The 25,030-nt window shown below is 31.7% G+C and overlaps 1 protein-coding gene across 1 annotated transcript; it reads right to left on the reverse strand.

Moving 5' to 3' along the window:
* LOC127723941 (transcription intermediary factor 1-beta-like) lies at window positions 1-25,030 on the reverse strand. The gene is made up of 3 exons (XM_052230658.1): window positions 24,801-25,030; window positions 1,016-1,613; window positions 1-73 (listed from the first exon to the last, which is right to left on the reverse strand). The coding sequence occupies exons 1-3, from the start codon at window positions 24,967-24,969 to the stop codon at window positions 1-3; spliced, it is 840 nt and encodes a 279-aa protein (XP_052086618.1). The 5' UTR covers window positions 24,970-25,030.

Below are 25,030 nucleotides of genomic sequence, written 5' to 3' on the forward strand. Positions count from 1 at the left end.
TTACCCACAATTAACACATCTGTATAAGTTTGAAAGGCGTTTCTCTTCTTTTTCTAAGACTGGTGAACAATTGCTATAAAAAAGTATTGTTTTTTCTTTATTTTTTTTTAAATGTTGTTTAAACAATTAAAGTCTTTCAAAATTTAATGTTAATGTGGACTTAAAAAAGAACCACACACGTTTGTTGAAACAATTGTTTTCAGTTATTCATCAATGCAAATAATAATAGGTTTACTTGTTCAATCAATGGAAAAACTATTATGATTAATTAATTGTGCTACCAATTCAAATAATATAACATGTATGATTAGTTGTGTTATCAATGAAAATAATACTACGTGTGTGATTACTTCTGTTATCCATCCCAATAGTATTATGATTATTTGTGACGTGTGAACTTTAAAAATATAAAATTTGTATAATACAACAGTGACTAAAATAACGATATTATGCTTTTTATTTTCATTTTAAACTACTTTTTAAACTTAAACTTGTTCAAGCTACTGTACCAAAAGCACTGAAATTAATGGAAACACGATGGGTTTTTTTTTTCTACCTCTAGTCAGTGATCGTCTTAGCCAGATTAGGCACTTAATTTTTAAATCAAATATTAACTTCAAGTAATATCGTCTGATACTTTCTGGTGATATGCATAGAAGTGAAAGCAATCTAGCTCATTTGATTGTTTTTTTTTTAATAATTTGTGGAATAAGTTATTTCTTTATTTTCAGTTGTTCGTTAAACAAAAAACAATGTCCACGTCAGTGGTTTCCAATGGTTCATTTTTTCTTATTGTCATTTTAAATAGTGTGTGTTGATTGAAGATCTCAGAAACAGGACCAGGTTTGTTTCAAGCCTAAATCTTGATTGATGTTGTGTGTATTTGTCAAAGACTTGACACTATATTTTATCCTTTGATTTGTTTTCCTTGATAAATTTTTTTTTTGAGTTTTGCAGGGTTACTATAGAACACTATATCAATTCAGAAGAATACGCATATTTTTTTTATATTTACCTTAAAGTATAAGTACCTATCAGTTGTCTGATGTCATCTTCAGCTACAGATTTAGGATTGAAGGATATATTTGGAAACTCTGGAAGAGAATATAGATGTAGTTTGTTGATTTCTTCTTTCAGATTTTTCATCTTTTGTACCAAAGTCCCATCATGTCTTGTCTTATCTAGTTCCTGTCTCCTTCTGTCTAATGTCTGTCCAGCCACAAGTACCGATTTAGCTTCAGACAGCATAATTATAAGTTTGTCCTTCTCCTTCTTGGATTGTTCTTTCACTAAGGCAATCATTTCAGCCACATATTTATCAAGCATACGTTTAATCATGCTGCTTTCAACGATAATGGCTTTAATAACAGAATCAACGGCAATATCAAACGATGTCAAGCTATTCTCAATCTTCCTCATATTTTGATCTGCTTCGTTTGTCTTGGCACGTATTTTCGTTTCATTATCTCCTCGTAGTTGAGCAATTGCATTGACAAATTTGGAAAATTCATGCTTATTGTGTTTTCCTGTCACACAACTGGTACATACCGGTACATTGCATGTACTACACATTAAGGTTAATTCTTCTTTGTGTTCACTACATCTAGATTTACCTTCCGGGATCAAGTCGGATGCGTTTTGAAACTGATGATTTGTCGATAACTTCTGCCTTTTGTGCAGCGACTTACAGCTTTCACAATACAATTGCTCACAGTCTAAGCAATATTGTGATCCAGGGGCACTCACACAAATTTCACATGTTTTAGACGCAGACTGCGCCATTGTGTACTGAAAAAATGCAGGTATGTCAGGTGATTATATCACATGACCTGTGATGACACACAAAAATATATTTAAATCAAGAACGATCAATAGTGATTACGAATGATTAATTAGGTTATATTTAAACAATTTAAATAGTATTTGTGATTTAATGTTAGAGTGACCAGTGAGCTTCAATAAATAAATATATGATTATTGCAAATGGAATATTATATTTAGCAAATTGTGAAACATGAATAGTGCAACTTATTTACATTTTATGAAATTGTAAAATGTATTATATTGTATTTCACCTGTACGTTACCAGATTGTGTATTTTAAATTTAACTTTGTATTCGATATACATATGTAGACTTTTTATCATGTGCACACGTTTTAAAATGTAAGAAGTAAAGAAGATATAATATTCAAACGAAATTAAAAATTTTAAAAACTAAAGGTGGACGCTTTTACTACGCAAGTTTAGAAAATTATCTATCAAAATAGGAACTGTAGAAAAATTCTATGATAACATTGAATTGCTATTTGATTTTTTTTTAAACGATATGTAACATTTTTTTATCAAATATTATTCTAAATACACACATTATCCCACAATGTAACATGGTTTACTTAATAATTACACTTCTATAGAACAAGTGTCATATATTTGTTTTTTCTTCAAAGTAAATAACCCCATAATCTATAACAGGAATGCAATGTGTCTTCCTTAGACAAAATGACATTCGAATTAAAAAAATTAAAACGATGCAATGATATATCTTATCAACATTTTATAGATGATTTCTTCTTTTCATACAGTTACCTTATAAAACAAGGCTTCGTCTAGAGAGAGTGTCACTGACCATTATACCGTTTTGTCTAAAGGCAATCCAGACATCACGCCCATCATCCGTATCGTCTCATCGCATCACCAGACATGACACAAATCCCAAACATGACACATTTATATCATCATACCTGTGACAATAGCAATAGTCTACATACACAGCCATGTTCAGTTCTTCTAAAAGACATCTTGGATTTTGATGACTCTAAACTACACTGTCACGTTTTGAAATGTGAAGCCGGTGGCTGCAATACCTGTGGAATTTTAATAATAGATGCTCAATTCACTAGCAATTTAATTAAAAAGTTCTATTTTACCAGAAGTTACAATGATCTGAATTGTAAATCTAAAATGTCGTCTGAATGTAACCTTTGCGGATTGGTTTACGTCGGTGAAACGAAAGGAATGCCAAACAAACGTATGTGCGGCCATAGATCAGACATCAACCACAATACAAGCGACGTTCTTTACCAGCATTTTAACCAGCCTGATCATTCTATCCTTTCTATGCAAGTTCGCATAATCGAAAAAATATACCACAGGACTAACAATCCTCATCTTAAAACGCCTATCCAAAGACAATAAGAAGAATACTGCATTCGATAATTGGGAACTGTGACACCATATGGTTGACACAATTGATGGTATAGGTATTCTGTCTAGTCCTTCATGTAGCTCGGTGAATGTGATGAATATTTTCAACTCAACTCCTGGACGTAGACGCAGTCATGATCATCGTCATTATACATCACCAACTCTCCATGATGTCTATATTAATGACTTCCTGCCATTTATACAAAAGACGTGAGGTATTCATCACATTTGCACGAAGCTTTATTTAAAAAAGTCATTCTTTGTTCGATTTATGTTTGGAAACCACTGTAACAAACCCTTTTTCAAACCAATACAAACTTACAGCTATCATTTCGGATATTGCAAGTGACAGACATTTCAAACCAGTTCGCATTTAAAAAGATGAAAAAGAGAAAAGATTATTTCTTAAACTTTCCTTTGCCAACAAAGGTCTCGATGCCGTCAACTTGTGCAATATCCTTCATCATAAATTAGTTCAATCGAAGATACCTCTCTATTTTAAAGATCAGTCTGTACCAATCATTTTTTTATACCTATAATAAACCAATTGCAACTAAAATTTGCAATTACAAACATGTGTTGCAGGATCTAAATATTGACGACTTCAAGTATAAACCCCTTGATTGCACCTGTGCTAGTTCCCCATTCATAAAATATCCGGTTGGCCATGTTATTACCGGTCACCTCAACATTGTCAATAGCATTTCCCTGCGAAATGTGTTATCCAAAGATCCGAAATATCGTGAGCCTAAATCCATCAATTGGAAACACAACTTCAAAATACTGATGGATTCAGTTGAAGATTGTGCAAGGCAACGGGTTAAACGCAAGAAAGAGGACGTAGATAATCTTTCCGAATGGTGTAAGGCTGTGAGGTCTTTGATACATCAGAATTAGGAAACTGAATGGGTTTATCAATACCCATGCTACGATATGTTTAAAGACCCTACTGTTGCAAAACACTTGGCCTACCTTCATGACAAATATGTTGTTGTCCCCGCAGATAAAGGCCCAAACAACATCGTTTTTGTGTGTTAATCCCATTACATAAACTGCTTGATAAACGAATTAGGTATTGACATTTCACTTGGAAACTCAACATATACCCCACGACACTTACTAAAGAGGAAATCCTGGATAATCATAGGTCTGCTCTACACATGTTCAAAGTTCTTGTTGAATTCCAACCAAAGATGATGAACTGGATTTTTAATCACTGTGTTGGATACCTAAACTGCATAAGTTTTCCTACAAACAACGGTATTGTGCTAGGTCTACCAAGTGCTCTATGGAACCTCTTTCTAAATTATTAACATCAATTTTATTAGCAATCAAAGCAGGGCTTCAAAGTTATTTTGAAACTGATTATTCTAAAGATGGCGTGAATCAGATGTGGAAAATATGGAGAAAAAAATATTGCAGACAACTTACCTGAATTAACTTCAACGCAAATGTTAGATCATACAGACAGCAATACAAAACAAGTGAATCATATACAATTAGTGCAAAAGAAAGGCGAACGATACGAAAGGAACATTCAAACGACAATGCCATGTGCAGTGTGCATGTCCGCTACCCGACATTTATACATTGTTTTTCCCTTGAATATAAATAGGAAGATGCAGTATTAGTGCCAACGATACAACTCTCCATCCAAGTTACATTGTTTAAAAAGTTGACAATTATAGGTCAAAGTGCGGCCTTCAACACGGAGCCTTGGCTCACATCGAACAAAAAGTTATAAAGGACCCCAAAACAAATAAAACAGGAAAACCAATGGGCTAATCTATATAAAAAACGAGAAACGAGAAACACCGATGAACCAAACCAACAAACGACAACCATTGAATAACAGGTTCCTGACAAACTGTTTGTATTGATTTTCAGGAATTTACCTAACTCACGTATTTTATATCTTTGTATATACCATGTAGCGATTGTATTCGGTTACGGTCAGAAATCATGTGTGCCATGTAAAATTTATCGTAAAAGGTAAAGGGAAGAACCCTTCAGCCGATACATCATATATCTTCTAACAATATAGCAGTAACAGGTAATAGGAACATGCGTTGTATTATATGCCTTCCATAATAAATGTGTATTTATAAAGTGATTATACCCAAATATAACATTGACACTTTGATGACACAGTTTTTCCTTATTTTAATATATTGAAAAATTATTATTTGTAACAAATTATTTGAATTCACCTGAATCAACATGTTTTATGACATCTTTCTAGATTTTATTTGTGTCATTTGTTCGAAACGACATACCGGTTCAATCACTATCAATTTAAATTTCAAAATGAACAAAACAAAGATTACTGGATTAAAATAAACAATAGCATAGTTATTCTATTGACTGTTTTGTTATGTTTCAGATGGTCCTGAATCTGTTAGACTTCCAAAAGAGTCCAAATCAGTTCTAGTTACAATGATAAGTCTCTTTAGAGTAACATGCTTCGCAACATGGTATCACAAATGATATTTGTGTATGGAAACATGTATCGATTGAAGTTATCTTTGATATAACCATTAACCAAACATACACACTACATGATGTATCTCAAAATGATGATGCAATTTATTTAATCGATAATGCAAATCAAAATGATAGGTCAAAAATACGAAGTGATTGATATATAGTAGTATACTTAATAAAACTCATTAGAAAAACCGTGCTAACAAGGGTTCCAAATCTTCGGGCATAATTGAAAACAAGTTATGGTTGTAATAATCAGGCCCATTAGTTTTGATGCTGAAATTACAACATACAGTATGTTATCCACTTCGTAAACTTCTGGTCAAGACTGCACTTGGTAGACATACTATTAAGGAAAAAAATACTAGGCATATTGACAGATGCAATTCCTTATGCTTAGCAATACATGTTTCTTTTCAATATTGGTTAAAAAGTCATATCTTTGATTTTAAATAAAAGTTAGTCCTTAATTTTATGATTGAATGACTTTGTCATGTTTCTGTTTAGTTCTTAAGTATAAGTTGCGCTGCCCAGCTTATAACATGAGCAACACGACCGGGGCCGCATGTGAAGCAGGATCTGCTTACCCTTCCGGAGCACCTGAAATCACATCCAGGTTTTGGTGTGGTTCGTGTTGCTCAGTTATCTATGTTGTGTATTGTTTACTTTTGTTTATCTGTTGGTTTTTTTTTTTGCCATGGCTATGTTAGTTCATTTTTTACTTATGAGTTTAAATGTGTCTTTATTTTCTTTCGCCTCTCTTTTACATAGCCATTGAATCCTATGATAAAAATCGTGTTAACGTATTAGATAACTGTACAGCATATTTCATTGATTTTCTGTCCATTTCAAACGTTGTACAATTTATTTTATTGCATCAAATCTTGTACGTAAGATTATAAGTCTTTTAATATAAAGTTTTAATAATATCTTTGTAAACTTATTTATATTGAATGGGTTTTTACAGGGCTTTAGCTTGAGCTGTCGCTTTTAACGTAGCTTTTTACATATTGATCACTTACTCGATGATGCTTGAATTAATTGCCTTGAGCCTATAAGCTGCTATCGGGATTATAAATTTGAGCTCCCTTTGAATTATGAATATTTCTTGGTGTTCGTTCAAGATATTTAGGACTTTAACTGTCAATTCTTAATATCAATTCATGCACTTGAGGATCATTTAGTTTTACTCCAATGGCAGTCGTCGGCTGTTTTTATCAAATTCAAAGTGCCATTGGCATATAATTACATCAAACCGCTGACAGTGAGACTTTAGGCAGTATGAGTAGTAACATTTGATTCAATATTTTAAAAACACATTAACCCACGTTTTGATGACATATTCATATATACTGAGTATAAAGCAAGGAATACATCAAACAATTGATAAATTAATTACATTTATAAAATCAATTATTAAATTAATAAATATACAAAAGAGACACAAGATAAACATGGACGCCTTAAGTCTAAAACAAATCGAAAACATTATACAGGTTATCTGCATGTAAAAGACGAAAACGACGAACTGAATAATACAATTTAACAAAACATTACCGAAACAACAGTTTGTTATTGAATTAATTTGACCTGCATATCCCATTGATATTTCCCTCCGTTTGTTTGAAGCAAGCGTCTTCCTAATGAGAAACATACGCTGTGAACAATAAAAATAAACACATTTATCATCTTGAAAATTTCAGAAGTCTTGCACTTTGTTTTAAAGATTACAATGAGCTATGCTTGTGAACAAGGTGCAGAACATAAAGAAGTAGTCATGCAATGTATTTGTATACTATTGCACGATAAAAGGGACCAAGATTGCCAATAAGCTTTGGAGTTTCTACGCATCAACATCCTGTCTACTGTCTCTAAATTAGACAAGTTTTTCAACTGATTTTGTTTGAATTAAAAAAAAAGACAAAGGAATTAGATATTAATATGACTCTTAAAAACCCAACATATACTTTACGACAAAAACTACGAAAATATGTTGATTTTTAATGAAACAAAATAGATCTGAATTACTCAAAAAGGATTGTCTGGAGCATTTTACAGACACAATTAATATAATCAGGACTATCAAGAAGAAGGACTTGCCACTATGTAAAGATTTTAAAGTTTTCCTCTCAGTTTTTCGAAGAAGGAAGATTCAAAACCGTTAGAGGTGTTCATGCAATCGACATACACTGGCATAAGAATAGTATGTCAATACTTAATATATGGACATACATTTCATAGATTTCCCTAGTATGCAATTTAGTAGCAACAACAAAAACATTTTTTTTAGTCTATATGATTCCGTCGATTCATTGTATGCTCTATGTTACATGGCAGTGCAGAAAAATATCAGACATGTTATCAAGCTTTATAAGTTCCCTAACTAAATCATTAGCTGCAGTTTTACCTTTCATTTCGTATCAAATATTACTGCTAACTAAATGCTACGTCAGTATAAATATGTTGCATTTAATTTGCAATTTATCATTTGCTATACATCGATTACAAGATTAGATGTAAACTAAGAGATTAAGATATCAAAATTTTAAAATGGTAAAATATGTTTATTATCCGTAACAAAATATAGTTAATTTGTTGGATTTAGTGAGAAGACAAAAAAAAAATGAATTTTGATGCAAAGTAGATCTACACGCGAAATAGGGATTTCAGATATATATTATTTTAATATTTAAAAAAAGGCTGTAGTGTTTTACTTTCAAATTTACACCAACGATAAACATATGTTTTGATTAAGATAGTCCAAATATAAATGTTAAGTCGTTCACAAAAATATATAACAAAACATACTGAACTTCCAAGGTAAATTCAAAAAGGGAAAGTCCATAAAAACTTGCAAATTCGAACGTTATCTACCAATGGAACGAGAGAAAAACAACTGTCATAATGAATATACAAGTAAAAGATTCATTAACTAAAAGCTAAAATTTTAATTTCCTTATAAATCATTACACTTAGTAAAAACATAATTGTACAACTGTTGATTACATAATTGACAAAAGCTGGTTACTATGCTTTGAATCTGTTACACTTCTTTTATGAAGTCCTCGAAACTGTAATGAATAAATATATACGTTTTGTAAAATAAATGTATGTAGGAAATGTTTTTGTTATTATTGCCACCAAAAGTGTTAAAACAAAACTATAGAATTTATTAAGAAAAGAATACTTATTAAATGGTGCAAAATCTTCTCAACTATTTAGACATCGAAAATAAAACTGCAGTAAGTGTCGTACGCCCTCTCAGAAATATAGTTTTACGCAATTTAAACTAAAGGATGAATTATAATGCATGACTAAAATGAATCAGTGCGTATCCAATGGGTTTAGTGCAAATCTTTCAAAAACTGTCTGAGAAAACAGAACCTTCTTCGCAACAGTTTATATTTTCTCGAATGTACACATTAGAACATGGATATGCAGAGCCTTAACTATATATTGAATGTTTATTGTGTGTACGCCTTGGTTTAAACAAATATTAGATCAGCATTTTCGGTATTTTTGTTCAAGTATATTGTTTTTCTTAAATGTTTAAAATTAACAGCGGTATAACATGTTAATTTAATCATTCTTCCCTTAGTTTATTTATTTTGTATTTGCATTGTATCATAGATCAAATTTATATATTCAGTGTATGTTCACTGGTGTTGATATGTCTTTTGATTGAGTTAAGCCATTTCAATTAATATTGTGTAGTGTGTTTTTCTATGTTGTGACGTTACACTATTATTTCAGATAAGGGTGAAGGTTTGGTACCTTTAAAACGTGTACACCCGCTGCAATTGTTTGCACCTGTCCTAAGTCAGGAATATGATGTTCAGTAGTTGTCGTTTGTTGATGTGGTTCATAAGCGTTTCTCGTTTCTCGTTTTTTATATAGATTAGACAGTTGGTTTTCCCGTTTGAATTGTTTTACACTAGTAATTTTTAGGCCCTTTATAGCTTGCTGTTCGGTGTGAGCCAAGTCTCCGTGTTGAAGACCGTACTTTGACCAATAATGGTTTACTTTTATAAACTTTGACTTGGATGGAGAGTTGTCTCATTGGAATTCATACCACATCTTCTTATATCTAGAAGGTTGATGAACCTTAGATATGTCAAAGAACGTCTCGTCCTTTTTTCTATAAAAAAGTTCATCTGAGACACCAATACCTTGTTAATAAATTTTCTCTATCAACTTCACAAATAATACACGATGGTCTTGAAGTATAGATTCCAGGAACTGACGTTGTTTATCATCTTAATAACGTGTTATATTATTCCTTTCTTTGTATTTGTAAATAATACTTTTACTGTTTAGACTTTTTTGGTAATATCCATTTTACGTGGCTCGGTACTTACACATCCCGTCATTGTGTTATTGTGCTATGGTACATTTTTGTATTCTTGTCTTTCATAGTTGCTAATGTGCTTTGTCTATATGTCTTTTTGTGTTTCTTTGTTTGTTTTTAGATTATTACACAATGTTGACTGATGTACCCCTTTTTTGAAATGTTTACCTATTATGTCTTTTTGTTTTGATCACACATCTTTGTCAATATAGTGGAAATTTGTGCGACTGTAATACGGATGGGAGGTTAAGTTGGTTATGAAACCAGAATTAATCCACCATTGTCTATATGAGAGAATGCCTGTGCCGGGTCGGGAATGTGGAAGTTGTTGTTCATTCGTTTGGTGTGTTTGGGTTTTTGGTTTTGCCATTTTATTGGGACGCGCGTCGATCGATAAAACACCGTTTTGTCCTTTTTGGAGCGACATAACTCCTTCATGACTTGATTCATGCTTGTTTAAACATGGGTAGGCATTAACTTTGACCATAATTCACAACTCGCTAACGCTCCGTTTAAAATATCGACATATATAATGCCTACCCATGTAAAAATAAGCAGCGAGCATATCATTATGAATTATGTTTTTATAAAAAAATATCTTCATTTTCATACAGAACATACAACAAAAAAACAATACAAGTTAAAAACAATCCTCAATGGGAGTAATAACTTATTTTATTATTGTTTATGTAACTATTGATATTAAATATGGGACACATGTCAAGGAACAAATCGACATAAATATCCAAAAGACATGAACAGTATTAAGAGTACGTGTTTCTCTGCTGTATACTGTGTGTTAAACAAGAATTAATACATTGGTTTTCAATTTTCATTAAAATCAAATCGAGTGATTGATTGTTGGTTGCTTAACGTTCATTGAAAAACACCAGACCATTTAAATGTTGCAGTAAGGCATTCAGCCTCATTGTCAAATTAAACCAGAAATCGGCAAAAATCTGTGAGAGTTGCGTTTTGCCCTCCAAATATCATATAACTCAAGTTCTTTTATACAATTGTCTAATGTACTCGTATATTCGAGAGTGTATTATTAATCGAGTACATGATAGGCGTAAAATAATAGATATATATATTACATTTGTTATCTGTTATATGTATAGATACTGCAATATCAAACTTTTTTATTATTCATAAAAATTCTTAATAAGTTGTTGGATTTGGTATAAAGACAGACAAATAGATATAAGAAGATGTGGTATGAGTGCCAATGAGACAACTCTCCATCCAAGTCAAAATTTATAAAAGTAAACCATTATAGGTCACAGTACGGTCTTCATGGTGCAAAGTTATATTCTACACACGAAACTATACATTTCAGTTATATATTGTTTGTTTTACTAACATTAAAAAACGCATCGGAATTTTTAAAAAAACTATACAACACAATGATACAAACAATTGACTAAAGTACTCAAGATAAAAGCACATTTATAATCATTACGATCAATGTGCAATGTAAAGTTATATACACATTAAACATACAACGTAAAGCTACATTATTCCATTGTGCAGCTATTAATCATTTGAATTATAATGTTCTTATAAGTTCTACACTATGTCAAACTAGAAAGATGGTACTGTTTCATTGACTCTTTTAAACTTCTTTGATCAATTCCATCCTTCTGTAGTAAATAGAGATACTCGTTTTATTAAAATAATGTACATTTAAATATTTGTAGTTTTTTCTGTAAGTAAAATTGATACTACAGCACCATATTTTTTTATAAACATGCTAATAGCAAACATTCCCGACATTTAGCAAATACTTTAGTTAAACATTGTTGAAATATTACATGTATTTTCGTTAAAACATATTATTTGGCTTCAGGCGACACAATTAACGTGTCTGTAGGATCAGACATTGTTTTTAGAAGAAGTTATTAAAATGGAATACCAAATTTATTCCAATGAAAAAAGATTCAAAAAAGTAATAAACCGGTATGAGAAAACATAACCTTAAACAATGCCAGCATATACATATTGACAAGATGTAGGATCGTAAGTATCAATAACTGAATAGGAATATGCACATCGTACATGCTTATGTTACCAATTTTGCATAAACACATTAGTGTATGCTTGTCATGTTTACCTCTATTACACTCAGCAACTCTCTGATACTTTGTTTCTTTTTAATACATTAAACAAAAGCTGTGTCGAGCTTTTATTATATTTGGTAGGCATATGTTGTGTACATCCTGACTCATTTTTTTTTTCACTTATTATAAAGTGTGTTTAAAAGAAATCCAAGCAAATACATTGTGACATCAACGACAGTACCGAATGACTGTCACTCCTATTAATTTCTGATCGAATTACTATCCTTTATATTGGGACTATTTTTATTCAGGGTTGTGTTATTTTGTATTTGATATGATAGCTTTTCACCACCGAACGATTAAATCCTTGTATTATGATAGTCTGAATCTGGAATATGTAAATATTTTCGTTGAATATTTAAAGCACTTACCTCCAATGACCGCTGCACATACAAATGCTATAAATGAAAAGAAATAAGAAACACTCAAACAATAATGTTCTTGAAAAATGAATGAAATACTAAAGCATGCATTTAGATTCTGACCAATTTAATGTTTTGACATGTGCAATAACAAGAATAACTAGATTTCAGATTGCAGGTAATAGCGGATTGCTCCCTGGTCCGCCCGTTACAACTAAACTGCAGCCAATTTGAAAATTCAAGTGTCAAATAGCACATCAACATATGCCAGTTCACTTTTATCTTAAGTTTTATACAGTTTAGAACATTTTGAAAACTTTTCTGATTTTAGCCATTTTAAGAATTCTAAAGCAAACAACAATTTTACCAATGCCCGTCGTTAGTCAAACAAAATATGTTAATAGAAAACACTGATGTAAACTAGTAAACTATTTGTAAGTTTCTATACATACATATATGCCAGTTTTATAAATACATTTAATGTAATAATACACACTAGAGTGACATTGTGTATTCCTTTATTTTTTCAATGTCTATCAATCTTAAGTACTTCTAAGGCTTACTATTGAATTTATTATAGTTTTATATTGACAATAATGAGCGATGCTATCTTGAAATCAGTTAAAACGTAGACTTTGGCAGGTTGTTTCTTTTCAGGCACATAGTTAAACAATGTAATTATAGATAAGAGTTTTGCCAACTGTCTGATCCTCCAAACAGACATGAACATTTAGAAGTGCGTATATACTGACAAAGCAAATTCAATCTGTGATTTAGACTCATAATGACATTTACTGATATAATAAAGTCACAATAGTTATTTGCATGTTTTAATCATTCACGGCGATCCCAAAGTGAAGATGGACGTTCGGATATACGGACCTTAGTTACCGCAACTATGATTAAACTTATAATGCTTCATTTCTGTTAATTACATACTATTAGTTAAATCAAACTTGTATGCGCAAAAAAAAAGATGTATTAAGTTGAAACTAACATACCGGTCAAAGGTAAAATTCTCAAAAAATAATTTATGACTGGTATATGTTTTGCAGTAACAAATACATTTGATGTTCTTTCCTTTTTTTTAATTTGATAGTCACGCGTTTCGGTTCAATGCTAACATTTTGACAATGTTTGATCCAGAATGTTTTATACACAGTTCTTTAACATAAGAAAAAGTATCTGCGTCAATGTATTTTTAAAAAAATAGGTGAACTTAAAACTGATGGTCTGAAAGTAAGAAAGTAGCCATGCATTAGACAGTGTTTACATCTTATGTTTCCATAAAGTTATTTGGTATTTATTTTATTTCATTGTAGACGGTAATATATAGTTTTTTTATATACTTGCATTCGTAAACAAACCTTTACGATATTCCCGGACTTGTGTTTCCTATCATGATTTCCTTGATAGAGGATTGCTGCTCACAAAGAAGCTATTAAGAGTTCCAAATGGTGAAGTTGAAATCATCCCTTCGTAAATTTTACGGACGCCATCACGAGTTGGTTGACCGTTATAGAATAACCGTTTCACAGATGATATCGGATATGTTATTTATGTCGTAACTACAATACCCTTCCCCTTTCACGAATGTGACTTACCGAATTAGACTATTTACCAGATTTGTAATAACATAAGCAACACGACGGGTGTCATATGTGGAGCAGGATCTGCTTACCCTTCTGGAGCACCTGAGATCACCCCCAGTTTTTGGTGGGGTTCGTGTTGCTTAGTCTTTAGTTTTCTATGTTGTGTCATCTGTGCTTTTGTTTGTCTGTTTGTCTTTTTATTTTTGACCATGGCGTTGTCAGTTTGTTTTTGATCTATGAGTTTGACTGTCCCTCTGGTATCTTTTGTCCTTCTTTTACATATTCATAAACAAAAATAAATGTTGTCAACCATTTGTCAAATCATTCTTCATATCAGTTTCCCTCGTTTTGTTCTTGTTGTTTATACATATGTTTTTGTTGTTTTATAGTAAGTTTCATATTAAACAACAAAATAGTTCAGATGTTTACACTATTACTGAATGTCATTTGCCTGAAGTTGAATTGTGTTCACTTTTGTGTTTGATCGATATCAGTTTAAAGTTTGTAGACAACTGACAACAACACAGCTGTTTCAATTTATAAAAGAGTTTTTTTTTCAAAATGACCATACAATAACAAAACTGTCAATTTATAAGTTGGACTGGTATTCGATAAAAAAACAAGAAATAAAAAAAAATATATAATAAACGAATCTTTACTTTTAAAACCGAGTGACCCTTTTATCAAACTTCAGATTTTTTCAATTGATCACAAATCATAATTTCTCGAACTTTGTGCAAGGTTAACTATATTTACAAGAGCGACATATTGCTAATCTTATTATAGTATTAGTGACCTTTAAAACATTAAGGTCTATAATACTTTGGCCATCATACCTCAATCCTTCATATTTCATTGTATGATAGATTGTTAAGGATAATATTAACCCGGACATTCATCTTACTCAGCAGATAGGATTATCAACTAATGAAAGTCAATTTAGCGATTCTGATGAAGCTACGGTCTGTGATTTTTGTTATTGTTTAAACTTTTGATCTTATCTACAAAAAAAGACAAAACGACATTTTGCAGTTACTAAAAAAATGCGAACAAAAAAAATAAAGTCATAATACATCGTTTTTTGTTGTTGTGCTTTAGTTCTGATACTTTAATCGATAAGACGAAAAAAAACAACATTGCAATCGGATGATCCTCAAAACGGAATGAGTCCTGCATCGTCTATCAGATAAGTGTGCCATGTTATACATTCGTGATCCACAAAGTGAATTTAAACTCATAAAAATAACTTTAATAAAAAAGATATACTCTTTAAATTTTTAGATTTAACATTTTTTCTAGTGTCTTATTTTCTGAAATCCAAAATCGCAAAAAATATATCTTTCGAGAGTTAAAACTAAAAATATCTAGACGAGCCTGCTTTATACCATTTTTATTATGGATTTTATTTCTCGAAAAATATATAGTTATAAGAGATTTATTTCGGCGTTGATGGTGATAATACCAAAGAAGAGAATGGATTTTTTATTGAAATTATACATTTCCTTAGCGATGTATGTGTATAAGTGGGATTCGTAGATTTGTACATTTACGTTGTGTCTTTTAGTTCTGTTTATATGCGCTGGAAAAAGTTGGTTTTATATATTTCAAAAATATTTGTTATGTTCAGAGGATAAAGTATCTATTACCGTAAATCTAAGTCATCATAACGTTTGCTCATATGAATGCTTGACAGGCTTTATTTTGATTGGATTTGTTTTTCTTTTTCTTTTTTAGAGGTCTTACAGACTTAAAAAGAAGACACTATTGCAATATGTTTTAAAATCAATGTTGGATTTTAGAAGTTTATATTTTGCTCACGCATGAAATTACAACAAAATTGTAATTGTCAGAATTACAGCTGTATTGAATTGTTTACCAGAACTGAACCAACTATTTCATTACCAATTAAGATGTATTCGTATATGTACAGTTCCTAGATTCTGTTTTCAAATTTCAAAGTTCTTTCTATGTACAATAACAAAAAAATGTCGTGTTGGCTTTAACAGGAACATCTGTGTCGTGTAGAGACAAAGAAAGCATATACAACCATAGACGTTTGACATGATCATTTTTGCTCCTGTTTATTATTGACAAACCAGACGTTATGCTTCGAATATAGTGTTAATTTTCAGTTCATTTTGCTCGTGGAAGCCATACGATGAGTAAATATGTATGATTGTTATCTCGAAAGGGAAAAGTTCTTTTTTTGTATTCTACTATAATTCCAGGTTTTGCATTGCAGTTTAAGTAATAAATACTTCTCTGAATCAAACATGAACTTGCTACTTACGGACCGAAAAAAAAGAATTACAATATTTGATGAAGGGCATAGTTGTGTATATTGCTTTGTCATTAATCGCCAAAAAACAAAATGTATTAAATTTTTAACATTAAAGTTTTATATAATAGATGAGTCTTCTATCAAATTAGAAATGTCAGTGTGTAATAAGGATTTTGAAATGTCTTTAGTGAACTTCAAACTATTTCGATATGCAATAACAAAAATATGATGTTTTGATGAAATAATCATTAGTGTTGCTATAGCGGAGGGAACAGCAACGTAGGTGTTGAGTAGGGAAAAAAAAGATTCAAGCATATTCCTTGAACATCATAGTTTTTGCTCTTACAAATGTATATATGCTTGACAAGACAAGTGTTACCCTTCAAATATTGTGTCAATTTTCAGTTCAATTTGCTCGTAGAAACCATACGATGAGTAAATATGCATGAATGTGATCTCGAAAAGTTTTTTTTTTTTTTATTTTACTATAATTTCAGGTTTTGCATTGCAGTTTAAGTAATAAATACTTCTCTGAATCAAACTTGAACTTGCTACTTACTGACTGAAAAAAAAAGAACTGTAACATAAGTTTTATCCATCATCGATGAGTGATATAATTGTATATATTTGATCGCAAAAAACGTATTTAATTTTCAACATTAAAGCTATATATAACAAATTATCGAAATTGAGTCTTCCATTGAATTAGTAATGTTAGTGTTTAACCAGGATTCTGAAATGTCTTTAGTGAACTTCAAACTATTTCGATATGCAATAACAAAAATATGATGTTTTGATGAAACAATCATTAGTGTTGCTATAGCGGCTGGAGCAGCAACGTAGATGTTGTGTAGGTAAAAAACATATTCAAGCATATACCTTGAACATCACAGTTTTTGCTCTTACAAATGTATGTATGCTTGACAAGACATGTGTTATCCGTCAAATATGGTGTCAATTTTCAGGTCAATTCGCTTGTGGAGACCATACGATGAGTGAATATGTATGATTGCTATCTCGAAAGTTAAACATCTTTTTTTTTTGCCATGATTCCAGGTTATGCATTGCAGTTTAAGTAATAAATACTTCTCTGAATCAAACTTAAACTTGCTACTTACCGACTGAAAAAAAAAATTGTAACATAAGTTTTTATTGTCATTGATGAATGACATAATTGTATATATTTGATCGCAAAAAAAAATGTATTTAATTTTCAATATTATAGCTATATATAACAAATAATTAAAATTGAGTCTTCTATTGAATAAGTAATGTTAGTGTGTAATAAGGATTCTGAAATGTCTTTAGTAAACTTCAAGCTATTTCTGTATCCAATAAAAAAAACCATGATGTTTTGATGAAGCAAACATTCGTGTTGACTTGTCGGCTTGAACAGCAACATGTGTGTCGCTAGATATGAATGAACATTAACAATCTTAACCCTTCAAAATCATAGAAGAAAAATGTAGGCCTTATATAGCAAGGAAAATATTGTTTCTATTCAACCGGACATATTTGAGTATGTTATTGTACTATAAAGGTATAAAAAGGCTATTGATTTCGCCATAAAATTTGAAGAAATAATCGGAAAATATTTCACGCCTTCCCTAATTGGGTTTATTCTTTGATGAATAAATCGGTTGATATATATTTAATAACTGGAATGTAGACAAGTACATTGTGATGTTACTGGTGACAAAACTGTGTCAAAATTGACAGACTTGACTTTTACATATTTAGGTAGACCAACATTTGTTACGAATTGTATCTCTCGTATAAGTTATCTCAATCATTTGAACAGATGAAAATATACATATACTGTAATCAAAGGTCTAAAACGGTATTCCCATCCCCTGTAAATTTCATGATATGCAAAGCCTCATCAATGATTACCAAAAATAACCCAACAAAATAAGAGGTGCATAATTGCATGGTATGTTCTCAGAATGTTACAACACATTCTGATTAAGGATTACGGATCAAATTAATTGTAAGGTTTTAAAGTATTTCAGGTGGATACAATTTTGTGATATTTTACACAGTTCTGCCAAGACATCCAGGAGTGGGATTAGTCACAAAATCGAGGAACTTTCAACACGTGAGATGAACGTGGTTTTACTACGAAGAAATAACTTGTGCAAGTCAAATCACAATTCAGTATGTGCAAATGCTTTTATGGATCTGTTTATTTTTTTTTTATTTTTTTTTTTTAGATGTGGATGTTCTTAATGTATTCAGGAAATTCTAACACCGATAAATTACAGGTGACTCTTTATTTATAAAGAGTGAAGACACAATACAAGTTACTTTTCCTGTTCTACAGGTATAGAGCAGGTTACAAATACATAAAATATAACGAAATAAAACATCACAGGAATAAATATTGCTGCGGCAATGAATTCTGTAAATATTAAAATGCACAGGTATAGGTAAAGCCCGTATAAAGCAAATGCAGTTGTTTCTAATTTTTGTTTTAGTTAAAATGACTTTAACTTTTCTATTCCTATATGCTTATAGAAATAAAAATTATATATATTACTTACTAATCTCCTTGTAAATTTGGTGTAATTTCTTCTCGCCTTAAACGATAATAGATACAAAAATAGAACATGACGGATATTAGAACAATATAACACATTTGCCAGGGAAAAGAGTTTGAAATATGCATACTTCCCTATGCATTAACTTCGGTTTTCTTTGCATTTTATTTTCTCCTGTATTTATAGTAAATTTATTATGTGATATTGCATTTTTTTGCAAGTGGTAAAAAAGAAATAAAGCACATAACTATCAATAATGTCTGAGTGATTGCAAAATAAAACATAATTATCATTTCATAAATTGTTCATATTCGACGCGCTTTTTTATTACCAATCGTCCGGAATACTAACACGCCTAAATTAGAATTAAGGATGTATTCACTCTTAAATACTTGAGAAGCTATATGTTCCAAATGTATCTAAACAGAATATCCAAATGCACCTAATGTCTACTATATTATAGTTCCATATATATCTTATTGTATGCGAAAATTAAGGCATGTATCTCAGACCGTATGACAATACCCCTGAACCGACTGCTGCAGCTTGTGATGCCCTCTAGGACTAGCAATTAACCAACAGTGATATCGAACTAGTGCTAGAAATTAAAATAATAGTTTACTTATTTGTTAGGTCCGAGGCGTTTCCTCGATTTTCTATCTTAGGAATTTAGAATCATCACGTTATCAAAGCAACTTTATGTTAAATCGAAATTTACAAGTATTACAACGTCGAGCGTAAGTAATCCTGTCCAGTTTTATACTTAATGTTACAGTAAATCCATCAAGCAAGAAATAAATGATTTGTTACGGTGTCTGAAAAATACAAGTCACTTGGTAAAAGAAGCTTGTCATATCATAACTTTATAAAAGGGGGTTTTATATTTATTTGTCTTGTTTCGTGACATTTGCACCACACAAAAGCAAATACTTTTTTTAACAATTTTAAAGGGATTATTCACAAGAATTGTTTTATCTCTGATATCTTGCAATAGTCTTTTTTCGTCAAAAAGTTTGAATCAGGATAATATCATCCTCCATCAGAACGACCACATTAACACAATCAATACAATAAGTAGGTCCTGTAATGGGGGCAGTAATAGATGAAGGTCGGGGAAACTTGGACTGCCACTAGAAAATGAGGGTATATTGGATAGGAAAAGAAATTTTGCCTCGCAACAGACCCTACGGGCCCCTCTGAGTTGCTGCAAGGGTTCTTAACCACAGAGCGTGGCACTCTATCTAATCAAGGCATCGGATTAAACGTCCCCATGTTGACCTGACGTGGCGGCGTAGTTGTACATCCCGCACAATTAAACGGTCGCTCCACTCTGGCCAGGGTCTTACTGCCGGTCGGAAGAAAACCAAGAGTGACCGTATTACCATTCCCCTGTCACCCTTGGTGGCCAATTGTTTCGAAAATTAAACCATGCGTTAACGTCTTTTTTGTGTTGGAATTTCAGTCTAATATTAAAGATGAAATATTGTACGGTAAAACCGCAATTGGCAACAACACAAGATTGTTATCAAATTAATTAAATGTTTTAACATCTGTAGTTTGCATTTAAATCAGGAAAAATAATGACCTTACACAGGTCATTATTTTATGCCTTGAAGCGCATTTCACTGAAACTTGGTAACGTCCGGGTAGATTCTTAAACAAAATGACCTATCGTTCTGAAAGGATATAATTCATATAGGTATATAAGTTTAAAACTTTATAGCTTTTTCAATCCTGTTCAATAGGCTACTTAAATGACATTCCTAATTCCCCATGTACATGAAAAATCGAGTTAAACGTCCTCATTTATTTATTTTTGTTCAGATCGGAATCGAATGAATTGAATGTTTATTTCTTCTATTTTAGGAAATTTAAGTCTTCCATCTATATCTTTGACAATCGTTCATTTTAAGGTGCAAAAAGCATCTAGTTATTGAGATATATGACTTAACAAGTATGCATGTCAAATATTAAAACAATGTAATATAAGATATCGAGTCAAATAGAAAATCGAGAATGATGGATGGATGGATGGAAGGATGCAGTAGGTTGTGTGCCTTTTAATTAAAAATAAACTTTTTGTCAATTCCAATTCCTTTCAATTCTACAATAACTTTAAACAGACGACCCTTGTCCGTTTTTTCCTTTTCAGTATAAAAAAAAAATACTGAATGCAATAATTGCTTACTTCAAACAGTTTTCGGATTTTTTCTGTGTGCTGGCTTATACTAGGAATATCTTGAAATACTGTAAACTAATACAATTGAGAATGGAAATGGGTGAATGTGTCAAAGAGACAACAACCCGACCATAGAGCAGACAACAGCCGAAGGCCACCAATGGGTCTTCAATGCAGCGAGAAACTCCCGCACCCGGAGGCGTCCTTCATCTGGCCCCTAAACAAATATGTATACTAGTTCAGTGATAATGGACGTCATACTAAACTCCAAATTATACACAAGAAACTAAAATTAAAAATGATACAAGACTAACAAAGGCCAGAGGCTCCTGACTTGGGACAGGCGCAAAAATGCGGCGGGGTTAAACATGTTTTTTGAGATCTCAACCCTCCCCCTATACCTCTAGCCAATGTAGAAAAAACAAACGTACAATAGTACGCACAGTAAAACTCAGTTCAAGAGAAGTCCGAGTCCGATGTCAGAATTGGAAACAAAAGAAAATAAACAAAATGGCAATAATACATAAATAACAACAGACTACTAGCAGTTACTGACATGCCAGCTCCAGACCTCAATTAAACTGATTGAAAGATCATGTCTTCATCATATGAATATCAGGCACAATCCCTCCTGTTAGGGGTTTAGTATTATACCATCATAAAATATATGAGAAGAACATAACCCGTGTCATGCCAACAACTGGTTTTAGAATAAATATGTTTAATTCCGATGCAAAGACCCTATAAGTGAATCAATATTAACGCCAAAATATGCAATCTTTAATGACCTGACAACAGTATCGTAACTATATCTCTTCTTAATAAGTCTGTTTAAAGGTTTTATTAGCTTTTGAGGTGAACACTGACATTTTTGTGCTTTGTAAAGCATATTACCATAAAAGATTGGATGTGAAATACCCGAACGTATAAGATGTCTGCATGTTGAGTTATATTTACGAATGATGTCCTTATACCGATGATAAAATTTAGTAAATGTTTTGACTAGTTTATGATATCGAAAACCCTGGTGTAATAATTTTTCAGTAATACAAACATTTCTCTCGCTAAAATCTAAAACGTTGTTACATACACGAGCGAATCGTACAAGTTGAGATATATAAACACTATAAGATGGTGACAAGGGAACGTCACCATCTAAAAATGGATAATTAACGATAGGAAATGAAAAATCATCTCTTTTATCATAAATTTTTGTATTAAGCATCCCGTTAATGATTTAGATATCAAGATCGAGGAAAGGACAGTGGTCATTGTTAGTATTAGCTTTATTTAAAGTAAGTTCAACAGGATAAATTTCTTTAGTATACATACTAAAGTCGTCATTATTGAGAGCCAATATATCATCCAAATATCTAAAAATATTGTAAAATTTTTGTATCAGATGTTGTTTCGATGGGTCTTTGCTGATTTTAGTCATAAATTGTAACTCATAACAATACAAAAACAGGTCCGCAATAAGTGGTGCACAGTTAGTTCCCATTGGAATTCCGATAACTTGACGATATACGGAATCTCCTAAGCGAACAAAAATGTTATCAAGTAAAAATTCAAGGGCAGATATAGTATCAAAGCATGTCCAATTGACATAACTCTTTTGTTTGTTGCTACTAAAAAATGACCTAAAAGAGTTTGCACATTTCGACAGGCAATCAATTTTCTTGGGTAGAATAAAAAAACGCAAAAATAAATAGTTCAGAAAATATAAAACTTAAATCTTCTATTCTTTAAATAAGCAAAGTTTAAAAGAAATTCGTGAAACTAAATAGCCATGCAATCGCCTGAAAAGAGCTAAACGCAAAAAAAAAACAAATTCTGCGAAAATAAGTTGGTTTCTATTTTTTGCAAATAGTCATTTGATTGACGTATTATATTCAAAGAGATGACTGAACTATGCTGCGACAAAATCAGAAGTATAATGACTACATTTATTGATCATACGATTCCTTATTGTCTATTGTATTTAGTATCTCATTCATTTTAATTATTGGTCACTTGAACAAATAGCTTTATTCTGTTATTTTATTTTTATTTACTATGTATGGGCTAAAATCAAAAGGACGAGGTGATTGTCTGTGAGAACTTTCCCACACTTAAAACATCTGTATAAGTCTCCATGTTCTTGCTTTTGTTTTTCTTCGTTTGATGAACACTTACTATAGAAAAGATAATGGTTTTGTTTTACAATTTTTGTAATGTTGTTAAAACAATTATAACGAGTGGCTTGGAAAGTATATTTTATCTCGTCATTTTATGCGTTAATGAAAAAGTTCTACGTAAATTCTGGTTCTTTTGAACATTTCATTTACTGTTTTAATATCAAAGAGTCATGTTAATTTAAAACAAGATTTTCATACATATGACAAATCATTTGTTTGCCATTTATTAATGCAAACAATGCAATCAATACACGATTTGTGAAATATGAATATATAACGTTTTTTTTTTAAATGATACTACAATGACTTATATGACGGTAATTTGTGTCTTTTTTTTTCATGTTCAACTACTATCTCATCTGACCTGTTCAACTCAAACTTGTACAAGCTACGGTATCAATGGCATTGACATAATTGAAAGCATCAGGTTTATTTTCCTCTTCTAGTCATTGATGGTCTTAGCCAGATTAGACAACTTATGTTTTAATTAAATGTTAACTTTTAAGTAATAATACCTGGTACTTTCGGGTCATATATACGACAAGTTAAATCGATCAAGTTCTTTTTCTATTTTTGTTTTTTTGTTTTTCAATTTGTTGTTCAAGAAGTAATTCCGTTACAGTTAGCTGTGCGTTAATCGCAAAACAGCGTCCACATCAGTGGTTGCCAATTGTTTAATCGTATATGTTTTCTTATTAAAATTTTAGTTTTGATTGAAGATCTTTTGAACAAGACCAGGTCTGCCTCAACATTTAAGCTTTATTTATGGTGACTTTGTTTGTCAACTATTTGACACTTTATATTAACCTTTAAATGTTTTTTTTTTATTGCTTTAATTATTATTTTGCAGTTTTTAAGGGTTACTGTAGAAAACTATTTCAATTCAGCAGACAAACTCATATTTGTATATTTACCTGATAGTATAGGTACCTATCAGTTGCCTGATGTCATCGTCAGCTACAGATTTGCGATTGAAGGATATGTTGGGAAACTCGGGAAGAGAGTTTATGTGTAGTTTGCTGATCTCTTCTTTCAGATTATTAATCTGTTGTACCAAACTCTCGTCCTGTCGAGTCTTATCTAGTTCCTGTCTCCTTCTGTCTAAGGTCTGTCCAGCAGCAAGTACGGATTTAGCATCAGACAACATATTCATCAGTTTGTCTTTCTCATTCTTGGATTTTTTTTTCACTAAAGCAATCGTCTGAGCTACGGATTTATCAACCATGTATTTAATCATGTTGCCCTCATCGGTGATGGCTTTTATAACAGACTCAACGGCAGTATCAAACAATCTTAAGCTTTCCTCAATCTTCTTCATATTTTCATTTGCCTCATTCGTCTTGGTACGAATTTTCGCTTCATTATCCCCTTGTAATTTAGCGACTGCATCGACAAATTTGGAAAATTTATGCCCATAGTGATTTCCTGTGACACAACTGGTACATACCGGAACATTGCATGTGTTACACATCAAGGTTAGTTCTTCTTTGTGTTCACTACATTTAGATTTACCTTCCGGGATCAGGTCGGAGGCTTTTTGAAACTGATGGTTTCTCGATAACTTCTGCCTATTATGTAGCAACTTACAATTTTCACAATAGTATTCCTCACAGTCTATGCAATAGTGAGATCCAGGGGCACTCACGCAAACTTCGCATGTTTTAGACGCAGCTTGAGCCATTGTGCACTCGATCAAAAACACAGGTATGACAGGTGATTGTATCACATGACAGCGAATTCTA

Source organism: Mytilus californianus, unplaced genomic scaffold (genome assembly GCF_021869535.1).
Source record: "Mytilus californianus isolate M0D057914Y unplaced genomic scaffold, xbMytCali1.0.p SCAF_13, whole genome shotgun sequence".
Lineage (NCBI taxonomy): Eukaryota > Metazoa > Mollusca > Bivalvia > Mytilida > Mytilidae > Mytilus > Mytilus californianus.